This window comes from Cottoperca gobio, chromosome 24 (genome assembly GCF_900634415.1).
Source record: "Cottoperca gobio chromosome 24, fCotGob3.1, whole genome shotgun sequence".
Classification (NCBI taxonomy): Eukaryota; Metazoa; Chordata; class Actinopteri; order Perciformes; family Bovichtidae; genus Cottoperca; species Cottoperca gobio.
Window position 1 is genome coordinate 19,932,831 of NC_041378.1, and position 12,942 is coordinate 19,945,772.

The 12,942-nt window shown below is 43.0% G+C and overlaps 1 protein-coding gene across 5 annotated transcripts in view; it reads left to right on the forward strand.

The window, feature by feature from the left end:
- The window catches only part of enah (ENAH actin regulator), a 91,888-nt gene that overhangs the window by 53,044 nt on the left and 25,902 nt on the right, over positions 1–12,942 (forward strand). For all 5 annotated transcript variants that reach the window (XM_029462698.1, XM_029462699.1, XM_029462697.1 and 2 more), the window contains 2 exons: positions 1,060–1,225; positions 6,358–6,535. In XM_029462698.1, the coding sequence (XP_029318558.1) occupies positions 1,060–1,225; positions 6,358–6,535 (344 nt within the window). The remainder of the gene's footprint in view (positions 1–1,059; positions 1,226–6,357; positions 6,536–12,942) is intronic.

Genomic DNA, 12,942 nt, shown 5'->3' on the forward strand with positions numbered 1-12,942 from the left:
TTCCCCCCAGGACCAAGCTCAAAACCATGGGAGATCGCGCCTTCTGCTCTGCCGCTCCCATACTGTGGAATGCTCTCCGTAAACATCTGAGGACGCCACAGACTGTGGATGCTTTTAAAACAGGCCTAAAAACGCATCTTTTTAACAGAGCATTTTGCTAGACTTTAACCATTTTAAAGTGTTGTCTTGTCTGTCTATCAAATGTATTTATTTAATTTTTTTTAAATGTATTGCTCATCGTTTTTACTCTGTAGCACTTTGAGTTTTGTTTACGCAAATGAAAAGTGCGCTTATAAATAAAATGTATTATTACGGTTCAGCTTCTGTTGTCTTAAAGAAGCACATTAGAGCTAAATGTGTTCATGTATTACATAGTACATTCACGTGTGTGTTTCCTTGACTATGTACGTGTAGAACACACTTATCAGTACAAGCACACAGTACAGTTGATCTCATGCGAACTCCCTGCTTGTACTTGCAGATGGTGTGTCTCCTTCACTTTTCATTCTTCACTCTGTGTGTTAGCATATCCTGTGTAAGGATCTGAGGGCTGTGTACTGAATTCATCACAGCACTGAGGACATGCTTGCTAAATAGGAAAGACAATATGTTGAGATTGTGGTTGTGTTGGGATTACTTCAGTGTGTTGTGTGAAACATTGAATATTTTTGCTTTTAAAAAAATCAGTGAAGAAAAAGCCACCTTGGTTTCGAAAATAATGTGTATTCGTCGTTAATAATGGCAATGTGTTATGGTAACCTGTGTAGTAGTGTGTCTTTTGTGTAGCAGGGTCATACTGTCCACTGTGTCTTTTTAATTACTGCAGTAGTTGTGGTAGAGCGCTCTCACATGCAACACCATCATAGCTTTAGTCACAGTTCAACATCCTTCATGCTCGTGTGACTTCAGTACAACACGGTGTTTAGTCTAAAATAAGGAAACGACACAAAATAATCAAAAGTCCCTGGGCCACAGGAGTTGGCCTCAGTAAACCAGGGTACACCGTGTTTGACCATCAGATCAGATTGCTGATGATTTCCTGTCTTTGTGTGGCTGCAGTGAACAGAGTATCTGCCAGGCACGAGCTGCTGTCATGGTGTACGACGATGCCAATAAGAAGTGGGTCCCAGCTGGTGGTTCCACAGGCTTCAGCAGAGTCCACATCTACCACCACACGGGCAACAACGCCTTCCGCGTAGTGGGACGCAAGATCCAAGATCATCAGGTCAGTGCCTTAAGCAACACACATGCAACCCTAATTCATTCAAAGGTCAGTCAAATCCACGTCACGGTTGGATAACTGCTGTTTTAAATGTCTCTTCATGACTTATTTTCAGTACGAAACAGTGCTGTTAGATTTTCTAAATGCATCAAGATATTTTGTCAGTCAGCATTAAAAACTCTGTAGCTACTGACCTTTGTTTTGCAATTGACTGCAAAGTAACTGTTGGTTACATTTTTGTTAAAGGCACAATCAGTCATCCAAATGTAAAGAAAGAAAACTATGGATTGACACCAGACAAGTCATTCCTGTTTTCTGAGGATTCATTTTCATCAGCAACATCTGTTAGCATGGGAAAATCATTATTATTTTTATTATTATTAATATTGTTGTTTGGTATTATTATTTTAATTGTATTATTATCATTTGAGAAGCACACAGAATACACACTGTATATGTTTAATGGTCAAAGAAAAAATGCACCATGAATATAATATAAAAAAGCTTCCTCCAGGTTCAGTTCTGACTGTGTTATATAACATAATAAAGAATCCATAATCCGTATTCAAACGTGGACAATAGTAAGTGTGAGAAGTTGTGACAACAGTGCTGCACACTCGTCACAGAGTGGACTATTAGACGCACGCTTACCACATATGGTGTATCAGTGTACAGTAGGTATCACATGATGAAACACATGCATACATAGCCGGAGCATCCTGTGGTATTCATGTGCACACATGCTAACAGCTTCTCAGCAGCCGGCTACAAATATGCATCAAATATGACACGACATTCAGCTGGTTAAATCCAATACGCAGTCATACAGTTTAAACAATGTGAAGTACACAGCAGGGATGAGAGAGTGAACAGCTCAGCTCACAGCAGTTAAAGTGTGTTTTGCCCCCTTCATAGTATTACAGTCATGTCTTACTGTTTTCATTCACTCCTTCATTCTCTTTTTTTTGTAAAAATCTTTATCTTGTCATCTTTAGATGAAAGTTCTTGTTATGTGACATGTTGTCCAATAGAGAGGGCAGCTTGGCCGTCATTCTCCTGTCTCCCCCCAGGACAGAGCTGGCCTTCTTAACCAGTCTGTCAGTCAAGTCATTCACCCACTTTAGGTCCCCCTTGGGTTGAGAGTCTGGCTCTTTGTACCCAGAGATGGTTTTCAGGCCTCTCCAGACACCGCTAACATTCATCTACTGCAGCTGCTCCTCCATCTTCTTCCTGTAGGTGTTCTTTCCATCCCTGATGTTCCACCTTAGCTCCCTCTGAACAATCCTCAGCTCTTCCTTGTCACCTGACCTAAAGGCCCTCTTTTTGTCTTTGAGGAGAGCCTTTATCTCAGGATTCATCCATGGTTTGTTGTTAGGGAAACATGATACAGTCCTGGTGGGTACGACGTTATCCACACAGAAGTTAATATAGTCTATGAGGCTGTTATTGTCCTCCCCATGAGAGTCCGTGAACACATCCCATGCAGTGGAGTCAAAACAGTCTTGCAGGGCGTCCTCAGACTCTGCAGACCATCTATTCACCGTGCGTGTGCTCACAGGTTGTCTGCATACAAGGGTTTTGTACACAGGCAGGAAGTCTACCAGGTTGTGGTCTGATCTACCCAGGGGAGGGAGAGGTGATGAGCTGTATGCCTCATTGGTGTTGGCATACAGTAAGTCCAGTGTTGTATTGTCTCTGGTGGGGCAAGTGACATATTGCTTGAATGTGGGCCGAGTGGTGGAAAGAGAGGCATAAAGTCACCAGAGATCAGAAGGAGGGTGTTTGGGTGCTGTGTCTGCAGCCTGCTTATAGTGGAGTTGATGACGTCACAAGCCACATCGGTGTTAGCAGAAGGGGAATATACGCCGCTATCGCGATAACATGCGAGAATTCCCGCGGCAGATAATATGGCCGCACGCTAACAGCCAGTAGCTCAGCGTCCCCACTGCAAACCTGCTCTTTAATAGTGATGTGCCCAGAGTTACACCATCTACCGTTCACAAACACAGCCAGCCCTCCTCCTTTTCTCTTACCACTCTCTTTCGTCCTGTCCGCCCGTATCAGATGAAAACCATCCAGTGTGGCGTTAGTGTCTGGTATTAGCTCGGTTAGCCAAGTCTCTGTGAATACCATGATGCTATACTCCCGGTATTCCCTCTGGTGCCGGGTCAGCGCCGCTAGCTCGTCCATCGTATTGGGGAGCAAACGTACATTTCCCATTACAGGTCTATAGCGTCGCTTCCTAGCCCGCAGCTCAGTCCCGGCACGACGTCCTCTTCTCCTCCTCAGCTCACGGGGAACATCGGGCCATGCTACGGGATGCTAACGGCTGGTCCCTGGTGTAAACAATGCGCTTGGCTACACGTGCGATCCCCGGTCATAGTTGTTAACAGGAAAAGTAAGAAGAAAACCAGTGCAATAGCGGGTTTGGTGTCCATGATTTCCAGACAGGTTGCATTGCAGTAAACACAGAATAATGTAAATAAGAAAAACAAAAGTACAAAAAAAACCCACGATAAAATAGAAACTACTCAGCGATGAGTAGGAGCTGCTGTAACAGGCTGCCACTCGAGCGGCGCCACAACAATGAATGAGTTATTATTACATGCACAATGTGCATGTAATAATAACTCAGGAATTAGTTGCAGCTCTTTGTTCAGCCATGGACCGCAAATTTCTGCGGATGGAGTACAACACTGTCCTCTCAGAAACTACCTTATTGGATCCAAGGTTTAAAAAACTTGCCTTCAATGATGGTAGAGCTATTGATGAAGCTCTTCAGAGGATTAGTGCAGCAGCAGCAGCAAAATGCACCCCCAGCAGCCAGCCAGCTCCACCATTAGAGGGCCAAGTGGAGGAGGAGCAGCAAACCTCTGCTGTTTGGAGGCTTTTTGATGACAGAGCTACAGGAGATGCTTCAAGGAGAAATCCGACAGCTGATGCTATAATGGAGGTGAGGAGCTACCTTGAGGAGCCCCTCATCCAGAGAGCAGTAGACCCACTGAGCTGGTAGCAGGCCAAGGCCTCAGTCTTTCCACTCCTGGTGAAGGTGATGGAGGGGAGACTATGTATTTTTGCCACATCAGTTCCTTCTGAGAGAATCTTCTCCAAAACAGGGCAGATACTCACGGAGAGGCGAAATCGTATCAGCCCATCCAAGCTGAGGCATCTGATCTTCCTGAATGCCAACCTGCCCTGAGGACTAATGCTGTTTGCTGGAGTTTGGTTCTGGTTTTGGTTCTGTTCTGTGGATTTGTTTGAAGTTTATTGTTAATTTGTGCAATAAAAAAGTTTAATTGAAATAAACAAATGTAAGAGTGGTTTTGTCACAGAATAAATGCACAGAATTAGGCAATTATAAGGTCTCTCATAAAAACACTGAAAGCAAAAGGGTTTTCAACACATAAACCATGATTTTTTTTCAAAGTTAAGGTAAAATATAGGCTACAAAAGATCCTAAATAAAGAGCCGTTCGGGAGTCGAAAGAGCCGGCTCTTCTTTGGGAGCCGAGTCAAAAGAGCCGGCTCTCAGAAAAGAGCCGAACTTCCCATCACTAATGCACATGTAGCAGGTGTTTAAATTTAAACTCATCAAGAGTTCAGTGACCTGTGTCACATGGCGTGTGAGTACTGGCCACTTAAACACTTGTTTACATATTGTACTTACATTTTAAAATAATTAACAAAGGATTTTAAAAATTTACAACCAGAGTGCCTCCGATGTTTTTCAGACTGCTAACCGAGCTTTTATCTTAAGTAAGCTGGACAGTCCTTGATTTCTATTTTTACTCGACTACTTTATCTTAACAAGCACCTGATTTTTGTACTATCACCTGCACCGCGTTTCTTGACTCAGTGCAGAACTCCCTATTTTATCTTAATTCTCTTTGCTGTGTTTTGATTGATGTTAATCTACTGCCAACTAAACTCGACATTTCCTGTCCATGCTACACAGTAAAGGTAAAGGTGAACCAGTAAAGGAGAGATTATGCCCTTTGTACAGCTGGAAAGCTTTTAATGTGAAACATCTGTGCAGGAAGCGTTGACTTTCACTAACAAAGTGGAACTGAGTGGATTTATTTAATATAGCTCTGTTAAAAAGAGAAACTAAAAAGTGTTAAATTAAAATGGGAGCAGATCAGAAAACACGGAGATGTCTTATTAGAATATGATAACATACGTTGCAGTACTCTGACACTGGACTGCCACCCTTAATCCTGAAATCACCACACACACAACTATAAAATGTGACCTTATTAAATACTTGACTTTGACGGTTGTGTTAGCGGTTCTCACTCTGAGCTTCAGGCTGATTCACAGTTAGTTTTTTTCATTGCCACCGACAATAAAATAGTTAATAGTTACACAATCTCAATTCTTCTCACAGTTACTGGCTGCTTGTTTTAATACTCAGCCCTTCAGCAATCAAAGAGCGCCTATGTAAATCCCTTCCTGCCTGCCAAAGACTCATATAATAACTACAGGAATTGACACCAGATTATGAATTCATATGTTTTACATTATCCCCACATTTGACTGATTATGGAGCAGATTTAAATCCTTGAATTCAAGATGCATTTCCCATTTTGTGTGAAATGCATCTTGAAGCTGTTGCACAGACCCTCAGGTTGTGAGACACACTTCTCTGTCTTAATAACGCTGTAGTTGTAGTAACTCAGTAACATCCCTGCTGTCATCAGGAGCACCTCAAACACGGTGAGAAGATTATGAAGGGACCTTTAGTCCTGGGCCAGTGTTGTCACTTTGAGTTCAGTGAGACTGGGACATTATCAAGGATTGTGTGAGTTTGTTCAGCTTGGTGGCAGGTAGCATCATGAGTGATGGAGTGAGACCTCTCCTCTTTTAACATCTGTATTTGTGTTACTAAACCATAAATCTCAGTCTTGAAACATGCTGTCACTATTCCACAAGGATATTTCCTGTTACTTTAAGAAACATAGCTGTACAGGACTGGACAGCATTTTGTTATTGGTGGCTCCTTAAATAAAGCTGTATTTTAAACAGTTGCTGATTGGGTTACTTTAAATGACATGCTTTACATTTGATATTTATTTCATTAATAATTTCTAAGCTAAAGGATGTTTCCTCTTGTCTCCTTTTTGTGGACCTCTCCAGGTGGTGATAAACTGTGCCATTCCCAAGGGGCTGAAGTACAATCAGGCCACGCAGACCTTCCACCAGTGGCGAGACGCCCGCCAGGTCTACGGCCTCAACTTTGGCAGCAAGGAAGATGCCAATGTATTTGCCAGTGCCATGATGCACGCCCTGGAGGTGTTGAACTCCCAGGACACCGGTAGGTCTGCTCACTTGTTCTTTGTATGTGGTATGAGCATTTTACTGCAGAGGTCCGAGGGTCCTAGACTGTGTGCAGGAGCTATGAATACTCAGAGACACGATAATACAGGATGATAAAGACATATGTCAACAATAAAACAAGAGTTACTTGTACTAAGGCTGGACATGATAACTGCGTCACTTAATGGAATGATGTATTTTCAGCATCATAGAGCGTGATTGGTCCTCACATCTGCCAATCAAAGACCATTTATAAATCCTGCTTAGATGGGACATGAGGTTCAGTATTCACGTCACATGCACATCCACACAGCTCCATGTAGTTCTGCTGGCTGTAACTTCAGTGGGACACCACGACCTTGGTGTTCTGAAACAAGCACTCTGAAGTGCGCTGCTTCATCCTCTGGCTGTGCATCGGCATTTATCTACGCCTGTTCCTCTCCTCTCCTCTCCTCTCCTCTCTTCTCTTCTCTTCTCCTCTCCTCTCCTCTCTTATCCTCTCCTCTCCTCTATTCTCTTGTCCTCTCATCTCCTCTCCTCTCTTCTCTTCTCCTCTCCTCTCCTCTATTCTCTTGTCCTCTCATCTCTTCTCCTCTTCTCTCTTCTACTGTTTCCTCTCCTCTCCTCACGTCTCCTCAAGTTTCCTCACGTCTCCTCTCCTGTTTCCTCTCCTCTCCTCTCTTCTCCTGTTTCCTCTCCTCTCCTCTCCTCACATCTCCTCACCTGTTTCCTCTCCTCTCCTGTTTCCTCTGCTCTGCTCTGCTCTGCTCTCCTCTCCTCTCCTCTTCTGTTTCTTCTCCTCTCTTCTCCTCTCCTCTTCTGTTTCCTCTCCTCTCCTCTCCTGTTTCCTCTGCTCTGCACTCCTCTCCTTTCTTCTCCTGTTTCTTCTCCTCTCCTCAAGTCTCCTCTCCTCTCCTCACCTCTCCTCTCCTATCCTCCTCTCCTGTTTCCTCTACTCTCCTCTCCTGTTTCCTGTACTCTCCTCTCCTCTTCTTTGTCCTCTCCTCTCCTTACCTCACTTTCTATCGCCGTCCCTTCTTCTCTCCCTTAACCATGCCTCCCATCACTCTAATCCCATTCATTAAGTGTGATAGTGATGTGCCTAATTCTGCTATTGTTGCTACGAAGTGTGTGTGATGTGTTTGTGTGTTTGAGGACACGAGACAGCAGAATCACAAAAATGTTGCTTATAATACATTTTGTGGTCAACTTTAATCTTGATGATATAGCAATGCAGGTGTCGGGAACCTATGGCTCTTTCGATGACGTGATATGGCTCGCAGACAATTTTGAGCTGACATTTTTTTTGTTTGGGGGTGGGGGTGGTGCCCTGCCCTTCGCGATATAGCTGAGGAGAAACTCCACAAAGCAAGCAGTAGACCAGGGGTGTCAAACTCAATCACAGAGGGCCAAAATTAAAAACTGGGACTACGTCGAGAGCCAAACACGGTCCACATTTATTGAACAGGATAGTCATATTGGATAAAGTGCAAAAAGATATGGAACATATTTAGGTAGGCTACATCCTCCGAGTATGCACATGTGTCAGAGCCAGATGTTTGGAATCTTTTCTTAGCTGCCAGTTTAATGTTTGGGGTTCTGTGGAAACCCTCAGTGAGTGAAGGTGAGCATTAGTGAGACGACCTTCATCACAGAGAAAAGCTGCTCACACAGGTATGTGCTTCTAAACATGCAAAGCATCTGAGCGGCATGACGGGGATGAAGTTTGGAAACTGCAACGCCCACAGAGTCACACTTTGCCTTGAGAGTGTCGTTACACTGGAGGTCAATCAGCTCCATCTGGATGTTCACAGGTGCCGTTTCCACTTCAACTGCAAACGGATTGCAGAGCAGTTCAATTTTAACTTATGAGCTGCACAGTCGGCAAATGCGCTCAGTTTATGAGCAGAATGCGCGGTCGGGAACACAGCGGTGGAGATGGTTTGTCAGTGTTTGGAAACACGTAGTGACCAAAGTTTCCTTCTGCATCTGAGTCTCCCACAGGCAGCTTATTCCAAGCTTTTTATCTTAAGTGCTTAGAGTAGCAGTATATCTCAGTGAGAGTATCCAGGCAGAGCTCATTCTATATGACCAGTTCCACAATCCATAAATCTGTTTCTGTGATCTGTGCTGCTGCTTGAACATTTACAGTATCTTCACCTTTTATAGCCTGATTTATACTGTGCTAGACGCCTGGGAGCAGGGGGAGTGGAGATCAGCAGGAACATAACTTTAAACAATATCTCTTCTTTTTTTCAAGCTGTTCTGTTTTACAGAACGTGCAGTGCAACAACACTTTTAGCATGACATGGGGTTTCACTAAGAGCACCAGTCTTCCTACAGAAGCTAATTCAGTTATAGTCCTCACTTGAGGATACATGATATAAAAATGTACCGGTAGTAGTAGTAGTAGTAAATGTTGCCTGTTTGTAATGTGGAGAAGTGTACAGTACGAAGTCATCCCTGACCCATCGTCAGGTCTCCTGCTTTGCTTCCTTCTGATTCATGTAGCTCTATGCTCAGAATGTGAAGATGTTGTAGTGTGTTTCATCACCTTGCCTAACATCAGTGAAAGCAGCTGCATCTTCACTTTAGCAGAGTGTCTTCCTCTGACTCACACACACACTGTGTTCCTCCACGGTTCTCTTTTCTCCTAAAAAGGCCAAAGCAGAGTGGGTGAGGAGAGGGAGGGAGGGTCACAGGCTGCCGGGCATCTGTCTGTGTTGTGGTCTGGCCAATAATCCTCTCCTGGCATGGCAGGTTGTATGAGAACAGAAACTGATGGATAGTAGGATGTCTCCCTGATTCTCTTAAAGGAAACACGTTTGAATAAAGGGTCAGAAATACATGCTGTCCCGGCTTGACCTGGACACACACACACACACACACACACACACACACACACACACACACACACACACACACACACTCTCACTCTGTCTGTCTGTCTGTCTGTCTGTCTGTCTGTCTCTCTGTCTCTCTGTCTCTGTCTGTCTGTCTGTCTGTCTGTCTCTGTCTGTCTGTCTGTCTGTCTCTCTCTCTCGCTCTCTCTCTCTCTCTCTCTCTCTCTCTCTCTCTCTCTCTCTCTCTCTCTCTCTCTCTCTCTCTCTTTTAAGTTAAAAGCAAAGATTTGAATTTAGGTATTAAGTCGCGTATACTAACTTTAGTTTTTGTTTAAAAAAACAAACAAAGCTTTGATGGTGTCAGTATTTTTAAAAGATAAAGTATGAGCAGAAATAGAGCCAATGGTGGATCATTTTCTAAAGTATCAAAAGTAAAATCACTCATAATATAGAATGGTCTGATTCAAAATGTGATATCATTATATATCAGATTATAAGTATTGATGAATAAATGTGTCAGGAGCATTTTTCCATGGACACGTCCATGTGTCCAGTAATCAGTTGTTTTCGGTCTTAGCGGCCCACGCCAAGTACGCATGTGGGAGTTGAAACCTAAGAGAGGTAGAGACTCAGTAGAGACGCACAGAGGGACACTTCATCCCCGTCCCATAGCAACACGGCCAGGGCCACTTCTTTACAGGTCAGGGGGGTGAAAGCATGGTGTAAACATGTAGGGGTTCAGCCCCCCCTCCGACAGAGAACCATCAGTGTATATCTGTATAATATAGAGTATGTGTTTAGGTCTGATGATGAATAATGTACCAGCACAGTCCTCCTCTCCATTTGAAATGACCTGCTGCTGTCCCTTGTAATTTAACGCTGAAAACAAGAGCCCTTCTGTTTTTGCTGCCATTAGCCATAGCCATGTATCATTGGTCATGCAGTAATATATAATTCATGGCAGTAATGGTTTTGTGTCTAAAAAATGCTCATAGGGGAGGTGGAGGTAGCAGCTACACATCCCAGCCTTTATCTCAAAGGAAGAATATATATCTATATCTATATAAATATCTACCTATCTATATATACTGTGTATATAGTATATATATATATACTGTATATTTTCTTCCTTGGAGATTTAAAATCCTGGCAGCTGTAATTTGCCCCATCAGCCCTAGTGTACTGAAGAGAAGCTTCTTTCCATTCAATACAAGCACCTTGAAGATTGTAGCAGTCATAAGCTTCTTTTTTTTGTTCCGTGTGGTTTGACTCTGTAGTCTCTCATTAATTAGACTTTAGCATTTGACAGTGGTTCTTCTTGACGGTTATTATAGACCCAACTGACTCAAAAATAATATGATTATGATATGATCCCTGCTTAACACAATTTGATGTGTTTTTTTTAAACATATTATACCTCACCTCTCATTACATTTACAATATATTTGCTGTGAAGGCCAATATTGTTCTTATTAAATGCGTCAGGTTTGTGTGTCTATATCTAACTGCTTTCAGTCACACCAGCTCCACGCAGTAAGCTTTATAGATGGATCAGAATCTTTATTTGTGCATAACTTAAAGACACCAAATACTGTATGTCAGATTGAATTCTGGGAACATTTGTATACAATTATACACTGGACATTTCAAGGATACAAGGATATTTCCATTGGATGGAATGGTTCAGTTATGAAAACATGGGGAACAAACATGCGGAATCTTGATCTTCAGTTCTTCCACCAGTCTTCTTTTGGGATTAAGTCTGGCCGGTTCAACACCTTTTGTTTTCTTCCTTTGGGACAGATTGACAGTCTCCTTTGCAGTATGTCATGTAAGGTCATCCTCATCGTCCTGGATGGCAACAGATTCTTATGAATTTCCCAGTTCATGGGTCCATTCATCTTCCCTTAATAATTCAAGTTCTGTCATCTTGAAATTGATGGAAAATTAAGGATTTTGAGTCCTCTTTTTATCATCACACATGTACACAGCATCACACACACAGTGACATATAAACTCTGCATTTAACCCATCCTAGTATTAGGAGCAGTGGGCAGCTACTGTTCAGCGCACGGGGCAGGAGAGCAGTGTGGTGGTCCGGTGCTTACTCAAGGGCACCTTTGCAGTGCTCAGGAATTGAGCTGGCACCTCTCAAGTTACCTGTCCACACTCAATACTTGGTCCGTTAGTCCCTGCAGACTGAGGTACTGCCACAAAATGAGTAGCTGAGATCAGAGCCAATCACAACCGTTTAAAATATGAAGCGTGTTACTGTACAGAGGAGAAAATCTGGGTTTTCAAAGACAGTTGTAAACCACAGAAGAAGAAAACCTGGGTATGGAACCCCTGGCTCTGTCCACCCTGCTTGGTAGTACAGCCCTCTGGTGCGTTGCTGTTGGTGTTGGTGTTTGGCAGCAACTTTGTTGTTGGTCTACATGTTGTGATCCTTTTGGTTTGTGGCTGTTGCACAAAGGCTGTGTTACTGTTTTTGTGTTGGTTTTGTGGTGGTTTCTTTTACACCTCATGCTGGTAGCCATGTTGTACTTAGTGATTTAACTACTTGTGTGTTTGCTGCTCATTCTTAATTTCAGTTGCAGCATCTCAGTTTGCCCTTTAGTGTGTGTGATAAAATCTTGTGTGCATTTGTTTTTATATTGAGTCTTTAGGAGTGTAGAGTTCTGTGCTCTCTGAGCAACATAGTTAGGTTCTAGACTTAAGTGCAGTTTGGATCAGTCTACATTCTACATGCTGTGAGCTGTTGTTTTTCTGAGTATTTTTCTGTAACATACAGCCTTTGTAAGTAGCACTCAATTTCTCATTCATTTCAATGGGAATTTGCACGGTGAGCTTTTGTACCGTGTCATTAAGTATTCATTCATTGTTTTAAGCATAGGGGTGTTACAGCTGTATGCTCTGCCCAGGTGTGCTGCATTGCTCAACGAAGTGCACTTGACCTTGGTAGGAAGTGCTAACAGCTCCTGAGCCAACTGCACAAGGGAGAGGCCTCTGTCTCGGGGGACGCTGGTCCTGCTGCTTTTCAGCACAGGATTTTATATTGTCTTCAATTCCTGTGTCTTCATGCCAATAAATCCCATGGATTGATTGTTTTAAAGGTGTTGTTTGTCCCTTAGGGCTTATAGTGTATTAGATTTTTTTTTTGTGGTCACGCTTGAGAGATACAGACTGGGAATAATATCTGATGTATATGTGGTAGGTTATCAGATGATGATACAAATAAATACAGGTGTGTGTTCTTCTTTTTGTACTTCTTTAACTTTACCTGTAGAGACCATCTGTTGTTGAACTAATTACAATCATATGCACATCAAATAAAAGTCTCAATCGGAAGATTGGCGGATCAATCCTCGGCTCCTCCAGTCTCCCTGGCTTTCCCTTAATACCCCAGTGAATACCCCAGTGTTTACCTTAACCCATCAAGGCCATCTAATAGGCCGGCCCACTTGTTGCTGGGCAGATCTGAAACTATAATAAGTACATGTTTGCAGGTCACATGATCCTCCTCATCTGACACTTGTTTCAGGAGTGTCCCTGCTATGTCTCT